The 17979-nt window shown below is 44.3% G+C and overlaps 2 protein-coding genes across 2 annotated transcripts in view; one reads left to right on the forward strand and one right to left on the reverse strand.

Moving 5' to 3' along the window:
- MGAM (maltase-glucoamylase) overlaps positions 1-4883 on the forward strand; it is a gene marked incomplete at both ends in the record, with an annotated part of 81339 nt that extends 76456 nt beyond the window's left edge. Inside the window, 3 exons of the mRNA XM_079711008.1 lie at positions 407-456; positions 1275-1445; positions 4809-4883. Of these exons, the coding sequence (XP_079567134.1) occupies positions 407-456; positions 1275-1445; positions 4809-4883 (296 nt within the window). The remainder of the gene's footprint in view (positions 1-406; positions 457-1274; positions 1446-4808) is intronic.
- Positions 4884-9085: 4202 nt separating this feature from the next.
- Positions 9086-13484, reverse strand: LOC307058415 (putative DBH-like monooxygenase protein 2; the record flags this gene model as incomplete). The annotated part of the gene is given in 8 exon segments (XM_079711864.1): positions 9086-9235; positions 9423-9590; positions 10425-10508; positions 10751-10912; positions 12125-12271; positions 13177-13345; positions 13347-13438; positions 13440-13484. Coding segments are annotated over 8 exon segments (1017 nt in total).
- Positions 13485-17979: the final 4495 nt, after the last annotated feature.

Consider the following 17979-nt stretch of genomic DNA (forward strand, 5'->3'; position numbering starts at 1 on the left):
ATTACACACCAGTCTTGGTGTTTGTGATGTGGTGTGCATGCACGTGTGTACAGATACGTGCATCTCTAGCAGCAGTCTGGAGATTCTGAGGTGACTACCAAGACGTTGGGAATCACAGACCACAAGAAAGAGAAGTGGACTAAGTGTGGTGTTAGAAAACTGTACTATATGAGGCGACTCTCTTAGACAGAGGCATCTGTATACACTCATTTCAAACATTTTGTGTAAACTGAGGTTGGAGCCAGAGTCTGACTAAATCTCCCAAAACGGAACTCTGTAAAGAAGAAAAATAAGATAAAAAACCCAAACAAAAATCATCCCTACTTTCTCAACCAAGGTAACCAGGTAAGCAATTAGAATTCTAGAGCATGTTCCAGATCATGCTTACATTGTTCTTTGTTTGCAGATACCTATGGGAAAGGACTCTACTACCTGGCCCACTTTTCTGTCAGCCAGGTGAGTGTGACTGGGACTGTGAAGGGAGAATGTAGAGTTCTACTAGCTTATAAGATGCTGGGAATCATGACATAAATCCACCTAGAATTCCTTCACTGTTCATCTTACGAATTTGCAACTTCCCCATCCTCTAGACTTCAGATAGAGATATAATATGCTCCCCAGAAGTTTTCTGTGATTAAGCCCATTCATATTTCATCAGTAGCTTATTCCAATTCACCAAGCACGGATGGACAGGCTGTTTCGATGTTTTCTAGCCCTTGTTCCTATGTCACCTTGGAATGGTCAGCATATTTTGTGACTTCCCCACATGTGGAATATAAGGTTCCTGATAGCTGAGATTCTTTGTCTTCTTAGAGTTGGGATGATTCTAGAGACCCTGCCAGTGCTTAACCAATGCAAATTTGGATGGTAGTTGACAATAGGAGATAGAATGCTAAAATCATGGTCTCACTATCCAAGGTCACAAAGGGGGGGGCTCTTAAGTTATCTTTTTTTTTTTTTTTTTTTTTGCGGTATGCGGGCCTCTCACTGTTGTGGCCTCTCCCGTTGCGGAGCACAGGCTCCGGATGCGCAGGCTCAGCGGCCATGGCTCACGGGCCCAGCCGCTCCGCGGCATATAGGATCCTCCCGGACCGGGGCACGAACCCGTATCCCCTGCATCGGCAGGCGGACTCTCAACCACTGCGCCACCAGGGAAGCCCTCTTAAGTTATCTTACTTCATGGTCTACATTTGTGCCTAAAAAGAGGTTGTGAACAATTTGAACAAATTTTGCTATTTTTCCCCCCTCTGGTTTCTTTTATCTCCGATTGACAGAATACAATGCACAGTCATGTAATTTTCAACAAATACATCAGCGATACAAACCCTTTGAAACTGGGCTACATTGAGATCTGGGGAGTGGGCAGTGTCTCCGTTTCCAGTGTCAGCATCTCTGTGAGTGGCGTGGTTATAACACCCACCTTCTCCTACAACTCTACAACACAGGTTTGTGACCAGTGAAAAGTCCAAATGGTATTTCCCAACCCTGAGCTACCTAGGGCAGTTCCTTCCTGCTTCCCTTCCAGATGATACCCTCTCCTGCAAAGCCCTTCCCGAATCCCTCTGTGTTCCATGTGTCAGAGAGGACAGCACAGAGATGAAGGGAAAATTCAGGGTTTATCATCATTTGGAATTGATGGTCTGGATCCTTACTTGTCATGTATGTCTTCTTGTCTGCAAACCTATGTAAAACTTTGTCTTTGCCTCAGAGATCTACTTCTCAAACAGCTTGAACTACCATATTTCATCAATTATAAGACACCATCAGTTAAAATTTGCTCCTTTATTTCCCGTGCCACAAAGAAAGAAAAAGTCTTACAAAAGTATGATTCTGTCACTTAAAACTTCTATTTTAAAAATATAGAAAGCTTTACAAAATTTCTTTAACCAAAGATTTTTATCATTTTACTATGATACTACAGAGGAAAATGTTGGGTGGAGATACATAGACATTGATAAATCTGCATCAAGGTAATTTAGGAGAGGGAAAATCTAAATGTGAAGAAATATGAGAAATATCTTAACCGTTTTATATCATTTAAGTTTTATTATTTAAATTTCTAGGTAAATATTTTATTATTTTTTTACATCATTATTGGAGTATAATTGCTTTACAATGGTGTGTTAATTTCTGCTTTGTAACAAAGTGAATCAGTTAAACATATACATATGTTCCCATATCTCTTCGCTCTTGCGTCTCCCTCCCTCCCACCCTCCCTATCCCACCCCTCCAGGCCGTCACAAAGCACCGAGCTGATCTCCCTGTGCTATGCGGCTGCTTCCCACTAGCTCTCTACCTTACGTTTGGTAGTGTATATATGTCCATGCCTCTCTCTCGCTTTGTCACAGCTTACCCTTCCCGCTCCCCATATCCTCAATTCCATTCTCTAGTAGGTCTGTGTCTTTATTCCTGTCTTACCCCTGGGTTCTTCATGACATTTTTTTTCTTAAATTCCATATATATGTGTTAGCATACGGTATTTGTCTTTCTCTTTCTGACTTACTTCACTCTGTATGACAGACTCTAGGTCTATCCACCTCATTACAAATAGCTCAATTTCGTTTCCTTTTATGGCTGAGTAATATTCCATTGTATATATGTGCCACATCTTCTTTATCCATTCATCCAATGATGGATACCTAGAACAAAAAATTTCACAATTTGTATGGAAACATAAAAGACCTCGAACAGCCAAAGCAATCTTGAGAATGAAAAACGGAGCTGGATGAATCAGGCTCCCTGACTTCAGACTATACTACAAAGCTACAGTAATCAAGACAGTATGGTACTGGCACAAAAACAGAAAGATAGATCAATGGAACAGGATAGAAAGCCCAGAGATAACCCCACACACATATGGTCACCTTATCTTTGATAAAGGAGGCAGGAATGTACAGTGGAGAAAGGACAGCCTCTTCAATAAGTGGTGCTGGGAAAACTGGACAGGTACATGTAAAAGTGTGAGATTAGATCACTCCCTAACACCATACACAAAAATAAGCTCAAAATGGATTTGAGACCTAAATGTAAGGCCAGAAACTATCAAACTCTTTGAGGAAAACATAGGCAGAACACTCTATGACATAAATCACAGCAAGATCCTTTTTGACCCACCTCCTAGAGAAATGGAAATAAAAACAAAAATAAACACATGGGACCTAATGAAACTTAAAAGCTTTTGCACAGCAAAGGAAACCATAAACAAGACCAAAAGACAGCCCTCAGAATGGGAGAAAATATTTGCAAATGAAGCAACTGACAAAGGATTAATCTCCAAAATTTATAAGCAGCTCATGCCGCTCAATAGCAAAAAAACAAACAACCCAATCCAAAAATGGGCAGAAGACCTAAATAGACATTTCTCCAAAGAAGATATACAGACTGCCAACAAACACATGAAAGAATGCTCAACATCATTAATCATTAGAGAAATGCAAATCAAAACTACAATGAGATATCATCTCACACCAGTCAGAATAGCCATCATCAAAAAATCTAGAAACAATAAATGCTGGAGAGGGTGTGGAGAAAAGGGAACACTCTTGCACTGCTGGTGGGAATGTGAATTGGTTCAGCCACTATGGAGAACAGTATGGAGGTTCCTTGAAAAACTACAAATAGAACTACCATATGACCCAGCAATCCCACTACTAGGCATATACCCTGAGAAAACCATAATTCAAAGAGTCATGTACCAAAATGTTCATTTCAGCTCTATTTACAATAGGTAAATATTTTAAATTATTTTATTTGATTTATTATTATTTAGAAGAAAAATATGTGGCCCAAGTTGGTTAAGATATTTCCTCTGAACTATCAAAGGTGTTGGTGATACATCATTTCATAAAAATTCTTTCCCTGCTGTCTATGCAATTTACTCCAAAGCCACTAAGATCCTTTATACAAGTTTTCATCGTAGCATTTTTTTAATTTTACTGTCAGCCAAGATTCATATTCCTTTCTAAAATAATTCTTAAGTGGTTTACAGTCCATCCATTCGTAACACCAGTAGTAGCAATGAAGTTCACACGTGTACAAACAGTTGTCAGGAGGGCTACTTGTTCACAGTATTTCCAAGCCTGTTGATTGTAAGACACATTCTGATTTCATGAACGTTAAATATGTGAAAAATATGCACCTTGTATTTAATGCAGTATTGTGGTTCCAACCGCTAGCCTCATGGTAAATGGGCTCTTTCCTTGTGTGCTTACTTCTTGCTTTTTTCAGAACTTTCTTTTTTCATAATCCTTCCTGATTACAAAGCCTGAAATGAAAGTTTTCCTTCAGTTTGTATTTTTTATTTGTTTCCTCATTTTTGTGGTTTTCTTGTCAACCAACTTCCCCAACTCGACCAAGAGCTTATAAAGGACTTTGCCCAATTTTGTTGCTGACAAACAAGCTAACTACTGCACATGCGGTGAAACTTTATGGAAAGTATTTGCCTAGAAAAAAACACTGAAATATCGGACTCTTACTGGGCAATCATCAAGGTGCCATAAGGGAAGAGGAGAAGCAGGAAATAAAAGGAGGGTTCCGAGGACATTTTCTCCAACTTACCCAGTTGTTTCTCTGCAGTGGTTGTTTATTTCATTATGTAGGGTCTTGTCGTCTTTTCCCTACATACCGAATGGTTTTTGTACTCTAAGGGATTAAGAAGTACCCCTCTCACCTGAAAATCTTAGGGCAGTCTGGAAGCTAGGCAACGACTCGTGGAAGTGTATATGGACCACTGGCTTGTATCTGATTTGTTTGACTGCAGGAAACTTCAGTCACCAGATGCCCAATGCTTTTTCTTTGGTTCCCAACAGGTGTTAAACATTGATGTGACCAGCAGAAACCTCAGCTTACATAATTTCACTTCATTGACATGGAGAGCACTCTGAATTTTTAGAGCAAGATCCTAACTACGAATGGCTTTGATACTACTTATACGTCATGCTCATAAAATTATTGTGTGTTGCCAATCAGTTCATGCCCAGTACAGCTAAAATATTTTCTTGGTTTTGTTTTATGTTCTGTCTGTGTTTTAGCCCTGTGCTATAGGCAGTAGGGAGGTGTGGAAAACTGTGGGTTACCTTGATGTCTCTCTGTGATTAGTATGGTACTGATGGCTAAGCATACATATACTGAAGACGCACTGGGTCCATGATGAAGCATGTGTGCATGTATATGTGTGTGTGATTAGGGGATGGGCCCACTCTTGCTAAATATACAAGCTACAGCTTTCCAGGATAGTCCGGATCCTAGAGCTAACTAACTCCTCAAAAAAGTATCCAGAAATAATATCTGCCAGGTAGTTATAGGGAGATGGGATAATTTGCTGAGAGCATGATATAAGGGGAAGAAAAGGCAAATGCACAGAAGGTAAGCAGAAAAGATGAGAGAGAACAGATGATGAGGATAAAAGTGACCATGACAAGTAAGAAGATAACATACAAATATTAGGAATAGTAGCCTCATGGGAAGGAGAAAGGAAGAGCTACCTCATTTGAAAACAAGAGGAGGGGCTAGGGGAAATCCTTAGCCTATGGGAATAGGGCTGGGTGAGATTTAAGCAGGCAAAGTTGAAGGAAGGAATTTGAATGTAAAAAATAACTTATTTTTGCTGTGGTGTGCTTTGAAATATGTAAACCTTATTTCTCTACTCTGTGCGTAATGTATATAACCACAGTTCACACAAATGCATGCAACTCATGTGCCAACTAAAAATAGGCAAGCAGATTTAAAAAGATTTTGAATTTTGTGGTAATTTGACCGTGGGTAATCTCACTTCGGCATTAAAACTTCTTTTTATTCAGCAAACCCTTTTGATTTGTCTTGTTCTCGTCGGCATCAGAGTTCCTGCAGGCTAATCCACCAAAGAAATGATCAGATTTATGGTTATTCACCCTTTTCCTTATACCTCTGGCATGCGTTTTTCTTAGATTTAGGTTTGTGGGAGGGTGTGCTTGGATGTTTGTTGTTTTTTTAATCATCATAGAAGTTACTATACTTGGTAACATAACTGGCAAAAACAGAATTTGCAACACTGTTGTTTAAAACACTAGGTAGTTAGATACACTATGGTGTATCACATTGATTGATTTGCATATATTGAAGAATCCTTGCATTCCTGGGATAAACCCCATTTGATCATGGTGTATGATCCTTTTAATGTGTTGTTGGATTCTGTTTGCTAGTATTTTGTTGAGGATTTTTGCATCTGTGTTCATCAGTGATATTGGCCTGTAGTTTTCTTTCTTTGTGAGATGTTTGTCTGGTTTTGGTATCAGGATGATGGTGGCCTCATAGAATGAGTTTGGGAGTGTTCCTCCCTCTGCTATATTTTGGAAGAGTTTGAGAAGGATAGGTGTTAGCTCTTCTCTAAATGTTTGATAGAATTCGCCTGTGAAGCCATCTGGTCCTGGGCTTTTGTTTGTTGGAAGATTTTTTATCACAGTTTCAATTTCAGTGCTTGTGATTGGTCTGTTCATATTTTCTATTTCTTCCTGATTCAGTCTTGGCAGGTTGTGCATTTCTAAGAATTTGTCCATTTCTTCCAGGTTCTCCATTTTATTGGCATAGAGTTGCTTGTAGTAATCTCTCATGATCTTTTGTGTTTCTGCAGTGTCAGTTGTTACTTCTCCTTTTTCATTTCTAATTCTATTGATTTGAGTCTTCTCCCTTTTTTTCTTGATGAGTCTGGCTAATGGTTTATCAATTTCGTTTATCTTCTCAAAGAACCAGCTTTTAGTTTTATTGATCTTTGCTATTGTTTCCTTCATTTCTTTTTCATTTATTTCTGATCTGATCTTTATGATTTCTTTCCTTCTGCTAACTTTAGGGTTTTTTGTTCTTCTTTCTCTAATTGCTTTAGGTGTAAGGTTAGGTTGTTTATTTGAGATGTTTACTGTTTCTTAAGGTAGGATTGTATTGTTATAAACTTCCCTCTTAGAACTGCTTTTGCTGCATCCCATAGGTTTTGGGTCGTTGTGTCTCCATTGTCATTTGTTTCTAGGTATTTTTTGATTTCCTCTTTGATTTCTTCAGTGATCACTTCATTATTAAGTAGTGTATTGTTTAGCCTCCATGTGTTTGTATTTTTTACAGATCTTTTCCTGTAATTGATATGTAGTCTCATAGCGTTGTGGTCGGAAAAGATACTTGATAGGATTTCAACTCTCTTAAATTTACCAAGGCTTGATTTGTGACCCAAGATATGATCTATCCTGGAGAATGTTCCATGAGCACTTGTGAAAAATGTGTATTCTGTTGTTTTTGGATGGAATGTCCTATAAATATCAATTAAGTCCATCTTGTTTAATGTATCATTTAAAGCTTATGTTTCCTTATTTATTTTCATTTTGGATGATCTGTCCATTGGTGAAAGTGGGGTGTTAAAGTCCCCTACTATGAATGTGTTACTGTCGATTTCTCCTTTTATGGCTGTTAGTATTTGCCTTATGTATTGAGGTGCTCCTATGTTGGGTGCATAAATATTTACAATTGTTATATCTTCTTATTGGATTGATCCCTTGACTATTATGTAGTGTCCTTCTTTGTCTCTTGTAATAGTCTTTATTTTATTTTATTTATTTTTTTTTTATTTTTTATTTTTTTTTTGCGGTATGTGGGCCTCTCACTGTTGTGGCCTCTCCCATTGCGGAGCACAGGCTCCGGACGCGCAGGCTCAACGGCCATGGCTCACGGGCCCAGCCGCTCCGCAGCATGTGGGATCTTCCCGGACTGGGGCACGAACCCATGTCCCCTGCATCGGCAGGCGGACTCTCAACCACTGCGCCACCAGGGAAGCCCATAGTCTTTATTTTAAAGTCTCTTTTGTCTGATATGAGAATTGCCACTCCAGCTTTCTTTTGATTTCCATTTGCATGGAATATCTTTTTCCATCCCCTCACTTTCAGTCTGTATGTGTCTCTAGGTCTGAAGTGGGTCTCTTGCAGACAGCATATATATGGGTCTTGTTTTTGTATCCATTCAGCCAGTGTGTGTCTTTGCTGGGAGCATTTAATACATTTACATTTAGGTAATTATCGATATGTATGTTCCTATTACCATTTTCTTAATTGTTTTGGGTTTGTTATTGTAGGTCTTTTCCTTCTCTTGTGTTTCTTGCCTAGAGAGGATCCTTTAGCATTTGTTTTAAAGCTGGTTTGGTGGTGCTGAACTCTCTCAGCTTTTGCTTGTCTGTAAAGGTTTTAATTTCTCCATCAAATCTGAATGAGATCCTTGCTGGGTAGAGTAATCTTGGTTGCAGGTTTTTCTCCTTCATCACTTTAAATATGTCCTGCCAGTCCCTTCTGGCTTGCAGAGTTTCTGCTGAAAGATCAGCTGTTAACCTTATGGGGATTCCCTTGTCTGTTATTTGTTGTTTTTCCCTTGCTGCTTTTAATATGTTTTCTTTGTATTTAATTTTTGACAGTTTGATTAATATGTGTCTTGGCGTGTTTCTCCTTGGATTTATCCTATATGGGACTCTCTGTGCTTCCTTGACTTGATTAACTATTTCCTTTCCCATATTAGGGAAGTTTTCAACTATAATCTCTTCAAATATTTTCTCAGTCCCTTTCTTCTTCTCTTCTTCTTCTGGAACCCCTATAATTTGAATGTGGGTACATTTAATGTCCCAGAGGTCTCTGAGATTGCCCTCAGTTCTTTTCATTCTTTTTTCTTTATTCTGCTCTGCAGTAGTTATTTCCACTATTTTATCTTGCAGGTCACTTATCCATTCTTCTGCCTCAGTTATTCTGCTATTGATCCCTTCTAGAGTATTTTTAATTTCATTTATTGTGTTGTTCATTGTTGCTTGTTTCATCTTTAGTTCTTCTAGGTCCTTGTTAAATGTTTCTTGCATTTTCTCTGTTCTATTTCCAAGATTTTGGATCCTCTTTACTATCATTACTCTGAATTCTTTTTCAGGTAGACTGCCTATTTCCTCTTCATTTGTTAGGTCTGGTGGGTTTTTACCTTGCTCCTTCATCTGCTAACTCTTAGTGGAGTGGGGGTGGGTGGGGGGGGCAGGGGCGGGGGCGCTGCCAGCAGAAGAAGTAGGCGTGCATCCTGCATCCCTTCCCAACACCTAGAGGGCTCAGCCAGCCTCACCGCCGCTCTCCCGTAAATGCTCTAGGTGCTCACCAGGAAGACTGTGCAAATTGCTGTAGTGAATCTCCAGTCGGACCCACTGGGGGTCCAAAGGCATCCCAGTAGAGATACCCCTGTCACCTGGAAACTGGTAACTCTGTTGGATGGAGGGTGATTTGCCGGCAAGAATGGCTGGGAAGTAGGTGCAGGCACCCGGGCCCACCCTTGTCTTTTGGCCCTCGTCCCAGACCTCCCATTTCCCCACCTTCCATCAATCCAACAATCCCAGTTGCCCAACCACACGTGTCCCTTTAGTGGCTGACTTCACTCATCACACGACTCACTGTGCCCCCGACAGCCCAGCCCACGATGATCTGCGAGCAGAGGGAGGAGGCGGGGTCGGCCCCGTAGCAGTCGCTGATGCCCTTGGGGAGAGCACTGGCATTGCCACAGGCGTACACCAGGATGTGGTGCACCGTCGTCTCCTTGTGATGGATCAACTTGGGCTCAAACTGGGCGGGGGACGCAGGACAGAGTGTGGTCAAGGTCTTCTGGGCCATGTCCTTATCCCCCCTATTCCTTTTCCCCAAATAAAACTATGCCCAGTCCCCACTTCTCTCTCTTTCTCTTTCTCTTCCGTTTCCTCTGTTTGTTTTCCTTCCCCAACCTATCATTTCCCCTGCACTCAGTCTGACTCCTCTCTCAGCCCTCACCCTTTTAAAGTCCCTTCCTGAAAGCACAATGCACTTGATCCAGCCAGGAACATCCCAAGACTTTCTACTTTCCCTTAAGAATCTCGTCAGTTCTCTGTATTTGAGCATGTGATCATGCCTTGTTGGATTCACTCTCTAAAGAAAACAATGGCTCCCACACATTTGCCACTCATTGTAAGGTCATACTTTTATTTATTTGATCAATATTGAAATCACTCAAATGTGAAGTCAGATGACCGATTTGAGTTTCCTCTAGCCAGACTTTCCCGACTTGACAGCCTTTGGCCATGTTTCCCCAGCCTGCACCTCCTCCTGGGCTAAGAGAACACAATTCTGGGCCCAGGGCAGGACTTATACTTTGTTCTTTGCAAACACTTATTAACCAATGACTGTCATCAAAATCGCTGCTGCACTGTGGGGCATGAATAAAACAGTGCTGGGAGCTATAGTTCTGGGCTCAGGAAATCATGAAACTGCCACCTCCACCAAACCTGGCCTGGCCCCCCTGTTCTCCTGACCACCTCCCTCCTGCATCCTCCCAGCAGTTTTCTGAACACCATCTCTTCAGAGTCAACCATGCCCACTGCCTATCTCAACCACCTTGACAATGTCCTGAAGTCTGTTTCATGGTACCTTGTAGATATGGTGCTTCTTGCTAACGATGGAGAGAGGGAAGAAGGTGCAGGCATACGTGGTGTCATCCTCTGGGATGAGGAACTGGAGCAGGACACACAGAGGCTGAGCAGGTGGTAGGGAGGCTCCCGGAGAAGCAGGGGAAGGGACAGGTCGGGGAAGGGCGGCCACTTGAGGGTCAGTTTGACCATCCTCGGGGGACCGAGGGGAGTCAGAGGAACCTCAGTTCCAGGAACGTACTGAACATTGGGTGCAAGAGGAAGGCCTGGATTGAGAGGAAGGTGGGCAGTGGCTGGAGGCGGCTGGGTGGGGAGGAGGGGTCTTACATCAGTGATCTCCAAGTCACGGATGATGGTGTCCTCGGGGACATCGAGATCATCGGGGTGGACAATTTGGAGCAGGAAGATGGACTTCACAAAAGTACGCTCCCGATCCAGCTTCAGAGTGTCATCTGGGCCGTAGGCGGCAAGCACCCTCACAGTGTCACTCTGGGGGTGTCAAGGGCATCGAGGTGCTGCAGCCCATGAGCAGCACTTTGCACACACCCACACCCAACCACCAACACAAGCCACTTGCTCACATCGACACAGTGGAACTTATAGGGACAGAGTAAAGGGACAAAGTAGGTGATTAAATAGTTAATCCCACAAGGGGATTGTAAGTAGAGAAAAAAGTATGGCGGACCCCTGTAAGTTAATGATTACTCAAGAAAGCAGGTTCACTTAACCACAAAACTAAGCAGGCTTGCTTAGCAACAAAACCATGCAACAGAAGCATGAGACAGGCCCCCAAACAAACAATGGTGACATGAGTCCCACATCCTGCCCAGTGAGCTCAGTAAGTTAATGACCCCTAGGACATGCTCTCTGCACACATAAAAAATAATTTATGGAAAGGTGACATATCAAAGTGAAAGACCCTCACTGTTCTGAGACCTGAAATAATTTTTCCATAGTGCCATGACAGTCCTGGCTTGATCATGTTGGGACAAGAAAACTCCCCTGCCCAACCTGGAGGCGGAGCTGATGATGGAAGCTTGTGTCTACTCAAGAATGAGGAAGAAGTTGGTCTTCTTCCCCTCCCCACTTTTCCTTTGATTGTAAAACTGTAGACCACTAAGTTCTCTGGGGCGGCACCTTCTCACCCACCTGATACAAGCCTCACAAGCTTCCTTTTCTAATAAATCACTTCTTATCTATCACTTTGCCTCTCCCTGAATTCTTTCTGCACTGAGACATAAAGAACCAGAGTTCCTTGGAGCCCCCCCAAACGCCACCTAGCAGTTTCAGAAAGGAGAACGCTTCAGACTGGGGGTCAGAACTAGTCAGGTCCCAGTTCTGCTTAGAGGCTGACTTGCTGGAGTTGTTGAGTAAGTCACACCCCCTCTCATGTCCCCTCTCTGAGCCTGTGTCCACATCTGGTTCATGACACTGAAGTTCAAGGAGATCAGACAAGGTTCTTCAGGAGGGGACACTAGGGAGGGTGGCATGGGGCTGAGTCAGTGGGAGGCCACCTGTAGAGGGCTGGTGGAATCAGAGGCAGCAGGAGTGGGGCCATGCCTGGGAAGGCTGAGAGAGATGAGGGCCCTGGAACCAAGACTGGCTGCCTGACAGGCACGGCCATTCCAGGTTGGGGGTGACTTCACCTCCTAGAAGGAAGGCTGCTTGTGAGCAACTGCTCCTCTCTCCTCCCTCTTTTACAGTGATGTCTTGGTCTTGAGGGTCACAGGAGCGGAAGGGCCTGGAGAAGTGCATGGTGGTATAGACAGCGTCTTCTGTCAGTGCCTGCAGCTCTGCGTCCTGGCTCCCGTCCTCCTCCAGAGCGTCTTCATCCACCAGGTGCTGATTCTGGGGTCCAGGAAAGGTGAAGGGGTAAGAACCAGGAGCCCTAAGTGGTCACGGATTCAGAGTAGTCTGAGTCCATTTAGCCCCACTAAAGTACCAAATTAGCAGAACCCAGGTCTGTATTATGTATTATAATTTGCTCCTAGGACAGAGTATGGCATCAAGGGGGGATTCGTGGGGAAGAGGGATGGACGGTGTCTGATGGAGTTTAACCACTTGACCTTGCTTTACTTCTCCCATTTCAAATCTCATCTCCATAAATCCTAATATTCCTATATCCCTAAGTCTTAAAAGCTCACTTAGTCTCTGAACTGTCTATGCTATTCCTCTTCTCATGGGGCTCTTAACATGGGCACTTCGCCATATAAATGAAGTTCAGATTGAGTGAGGCTGTGAGACGGGTGAGCTGTGTCTTCATCTGTAAAATGGGGTAAGAAACCTCATGGTGATGCTGTGAGGTTTAATGTGCAAGGAATTTGGACCAATGCCTGCTTAACCAAAAATGAGTAACAATTTTAAGCTATTATTGTTGCAGGTGATGATGTTGTTGTTAGATTATTTTATGTTGTGGTCTACTTGACTGATCCTAAAGGTAACTGAAGATGAGGACTGTGTACCAAACAGCTTTGACTCTCCCCCCAGTGACCTGCACCGAGACTGTGGTCCAGGACTCTCTCTCTTTCAGTCCAATGGCTCCATTCCCTTGGCAACTTAGAGACATGCAGTCTGGAAGACCTAGATTCAAGCTCTCCAATGGACCATTTCTGTAGGGAGAGGTCAGCCATCAGTTGGTGCTCTGGGCCTGTGCCTGGATTTGTTTGGAAAATGCGGATCCTTCCTGGACTCAGAGCCACCCTCCACCCAGCAAGAGATCCTCACGCTTGGGAGGGAGTCACCCTCACACTCACTGAGAAATAGACATTGCCGTCTGGCGAGACTCCTCGAACAACCAGATTACTTCCCACTCTGGTGTAGCGACTTGTGATACCCAAGCCCACCCAGCCAGCTGTCTGGACCCGGAGCTCAAAAGTGATGATCTCAGCCTCAAGGTCAAAGTCCCAGTGCAGGAAAATGACTAGAAGGATCTGGGAACGTGGAATAACGCCGACGTGATGTGAGGCCCAGGTGGTTGTCTTGAGAGGAGGTCAGCAGGGCCGTAAGTAGGAGAAGCCAAAAAGAGAAGGGCACAGGCCATGGCTCCTGGGGTCTGAAGCATCTCTCCTTAGATGGACACTCAAGAAGTACGGACTTATATGCACCTCTGCCTGTGCCAGGCACCGTGCCATGGGGGAGGGACAGACTGGGGCTCTTCTGATCTGATTATCTCTGGGTTCAGAGTGGTGCCACTTACATAACTTGGAGGTGTAAGGTGCCCAGAGAAGGTTGCCCTTGCCCTGGAGTAGGGACCTGGCATGAAATTCTTGGGAATGAATCACTCAGTCTCCTCCATCCTGACCCAATACCAGTGTCCTACCCATGGGGACCCTGCAAGGAGGAGGAGGTTTTGTTTCTCCCTGCCTCTCCCTCTATTTCTCTCTCTTCCTCCTTCCATTCTCTCCCTTTCTGCCCCCACCATCCCTGTATCCTTGGATGTTCTTACTGAGCGCTCTGGCCTCTGGCACGTGTCCCTCACCCCAACTTCTTATGGGCATTTTCTATTTTGTCTCTATATAGAAGTGATGCGCAGACAGGGAGTGGGGGTGGGACTCCAAGTGGCCCTGCCTTCCAGCCTCCCTACGGTGCAGGAGGAGAGGAGGTGTTGGGAGATGGGGAGGTGAAGGCTATGGTCTCCATCTCCTGGAGGAGTCTTTACTACTAATCCCTGGAAGGACATGTAGAGGTGAAGGAGCCATAATCAGCTTTCCAGATGGGCACGTCTGGGGCAGCTTCAAGTTTCTGCACATCGCTGGGGAGGAGCTAAGAGGAGGAGGAGGAGGAGAAGGAGGGAGAAAATGGGGAATAAATGTGAATTTGCCTTTGGGATGCTCTGCACGTTGCCCTTCCTCCCACAAATTGCCATTTGGAGAAGTCACATTCAGGGACCCTCCACTGGAGTCTTGGCCAGCTTCCCCACTGGCAAGCTCTTTGGTACGAGGCAAACAGCAGAAACACGGAGGAATATTAAAATATCAGAACACCAGAGTGAAAAGGAACTTTAGATCCACTTGATTTTCCAAAAATTCCAGTCCACTTAATTTTGTGATGAGGAAATGGAAACATCAGGGAGTAACATGCGTACTGCCTGAACCCCCTTCCCGTCGGTGGCAGAGCTAACTGCGAGACCACAGGGGCCCTGCCCCCAGCATGATGCTCTTCCCATTATTTCCTTAGGTCACAGACACCCATAAGACACGCAGCCCCCCGGAGGCATCTCTGCCATGGCTTGTCCTGGTGGAGGGAGCTGGTGTCATTTGCTGGCTGCTCCTTAGGAAGGGGACCAAAGTCTCTAATCCTAGAGTTCTTTCCTCCAGTGTGAGTGACAGAGCTGATAATCATTTGACCCTCAGTGTTCTTCCTCCATCAGACAACGGAGAGGATCTGAAAACTTAACAAGGATACATGCCTCGAGGGCCTCGTCCATCACAGAATCCGGGCCACACATCTCCACACAGGAATCCAGCTGAAGTGAGGGTGGGAAGAAGCTGGCACCTCTGTTTACGCCTCCATTCAGGCCACGCATATTCTTCTCATTACCTATGGAGCCCATCGAAGCTGGTAAGGATCCAGCTGAGGTTGTTTGCAGCTGCTGTGAGCACCTGAGTAGTAACTGGGGCACAGTGAGGAGAAAACACCGTTCCCAAGAGGGCAAGCATACCGCCCACCTCTGAGCAGGCAGAGAAGGTGGGGAGCTAAGCAGCCACCTGGAAATAAGAGGCTTACTTTGGCCCAGGACGGGAGCCTGGCCAAGCCAGAGGATGGAGCCTGGGGAGGCACCGACCTTGAGGAACCGGAGCCCGGGGAGGAGATAACAGGGGTGTCAGAGACACTCTGATCCCAATCGCACTTGGGGATTAAGACAAATGGAGAAGGGGGCCGGGAGATAGGACTGCCAGCCCTGTAAACCAAGATGGGTCCAGGATCCGTTATCCTGCAATCCGCTCACCGGCCAGAGTACTGACCACCACAACTCAGGGAATCTCTTCTCCCGGGTCCTGTCTGTCTGGCTTTCCATGGGGCTTTCCTCGACTTTTTCTCCTTTTCTTCCCCAGGTATGGTTTTCTCCCCTCTCCCAGCCCCCTTTCCTGTCGTCATCCAAATCCCAGAGTTCACTCTCTCGGCAGCAAACCTCAGGATTAAGTGCACGAGGCTTGTGAGGACACACCATCTCGGCGTGTCCTTTGGTCTGGTATTCAGGAGGTGTGATTTGGGCAATGCTTCACAGAGCTCATCTCTCTCCCTCTCTGGAGTGACGGATGCGGCTGGGAATAGGTAAGGGGGCCAAAGACAAGAGTGACTCAGCACGTGAGGTCAGAGCAGAGGTTACCCGAGGGGAAGGGGACACCGGGGTGGGTGAAACAAGTGAAGGGGGTCAACTGCACGGTGATGGATGGTAACCATACTTGTGGTGGAGATCACTTTGCAGTGTGTACAGGTGTTGAATTATAATGCTGTACACCTGAAACTTATGTACAAAAAAATCAGATTCCCGCCTCCCCCGCAAAAAAGGGAATCAGCACATGTTACTTAGAATGTAGTGCAATTGACATTTTGTGCACATTTAGATCATGCAAATTTGAAAGCGTGATATAGAAAACATTAATGAAGTTACACATGGAATTGTACATAATGAAAACCTGTATTTTTAAAAAATCAGGAACCACACGGTTTCAAAACTCTCAAGCCAAGTGAATTGTAAACTGTATTATGCCATCACCAAATGCCATCAGTGACTGTTATCTTTTGCCAGACTCATGTGAACCGTATTGTTGCATGTATTAAAACTCCAGCAGATTAGAAAAAATAGTGACTCTGGGAGGCACAGACTCCCAGGATGCCAGGCCGCTGCTGGGCCGCGACACACAGACTCTCTCGGAAGATGGGTCTGCAGCCTCACCCTGCTCTAATTCCCTTCTCCATTTATGGAGTGTCCTGACACCAACTTGAATATTGTGCAGCCCCAGGTCCTGAAAGAGTAAAGTTTTGTTGCTAGACCCCTCTCTGTCTCCATAGTTCTGTCTATAAAATGCTGAGGTTGTAGCCACGGTAGGTGTGGGTCTTTTAAATCTCATTTCCCAGATCATTGGTTACCAAAACACGAGGCCTCTTATCAATGTTAAAAAGTTATGAGAACTTGTGATTTGAATCTCAGTTGATTACTAAGTGATAGGAGATTAAAGACCAATAAAAGCCACTATAATTACTTTTATCAGAAGTTTACAATTGCAATAATAGTGGTCAGCTCATTAAGTGATTAGTCTCTGCCAAGTTTTATTCTCAGAAATGTTCATGTATGAATCCACTTACTCCTATGAAATGGCTTTCATTATTATCTTCATCTTACAGAGGAAGAAACTGAAGTCCAAGTTCACACTGCCAGTAAAGTGGCAGCACTGTGAGTTGCTGGGAAAATACAATTAAAAACAAAACCCCCTCCCAACTCAGAGAATCTCTCCACAAAGGTAGAAGAGAAAGAAAACAGTTTTATTATTGAATAATCATTAAGTCAGAATGTGATACACATCACAAGCATTTTGTTAAGAGATTGCAGAGACAAAAAGAAATTTCGGCCTATCATACAGGCCAGCAGATCAAACCCACTACACACATGTTCTCAAGATAAGCAATAAGTAATCCCCAAATGAGAGGACTCGACAGGACCTTTTGTTAATCCACAGTTCATGCTGAAGTCACTTGGTAATTGGGCTGTCTATCTGTGTTTGCAAATTGGCTTTACCAAAGGAGAAATAAACATATTATATCTTTATGATGGAATCATTTTGCAACTCGGTGCCAGCCATCTGCTCTAGACCAAGTTAAGCTCATCTTCCTTGATGTTTATATTCCGAAGAGATGGTTGCAGGTCCTTGAGAAAGACATTCCTGGGTCTTAATGCTGGCAAGAGGTTATTTAGCTTTTAAGAGTGTATGCATTTCAAAGAGACAGAGAAAGAACTTACAAGTTTTCTACAGTAAATGCTCTAAAATGAAAGGGGAAGGAAGTCTCTCCCCTTATTTTCAACAGGAGAATTGAGCCTCTTCCATTTGGTTTGTATTTGCTTTTACAGGCCATTGGAGATGAGTGTCCATTGCCGACCGCCCAACACTGACCTGCAGCAGCCTCTATGCCTATGAGAAGATGTCTTTTTTCAATCTGCAAGTGTGGCTTCGTTGCAACGAGTTATTTTAATTCCTTGCAAAAATTTGAGGCACGGATTCAGCATGGAATCTCTGCGAAGCAGCTGAGAGGGTGCAGGGCCAGGTACCTTCACTAAGGCCCCCAGTGAGCCTGGGGAGTGTGTACGAGTGTGAGTGCGCGTTGGCGTGCCGAAACAGGAAACTCCAGTTTGAGGTTTGAGCCTCAGTGAGAAGATAAGATACTGAGTTTCCTAGAAAAGCCGCTCCCTTTTGAGTGTCGGGCCCAGAGAGTCTCAGACACTAATCGCCACCTTACAGGCTAAGATCAGCTCTCCTGCCTAGGCTGTCCCTGTCCCACGGTCCCCCGTCCCACTGCCCTGCTGGAGAGGCCCGGGAATGACCCCGTTTCCCATCCTG

This window comes from Hyperoodon ampullatus (genome assembly GCF_949752795.1).
Source record: "Hyperoodon ampullatus genome assembly, chromosome: 9".
In the NCBI taxonomy this organism is placed as follows: domain Eukaryota; kingdom Metazoa; phylum Chordata; class Mammalia; order Artiodactyla; family Ziphiidae; genus Hyperoodon; species Hyperoodon ampullatus.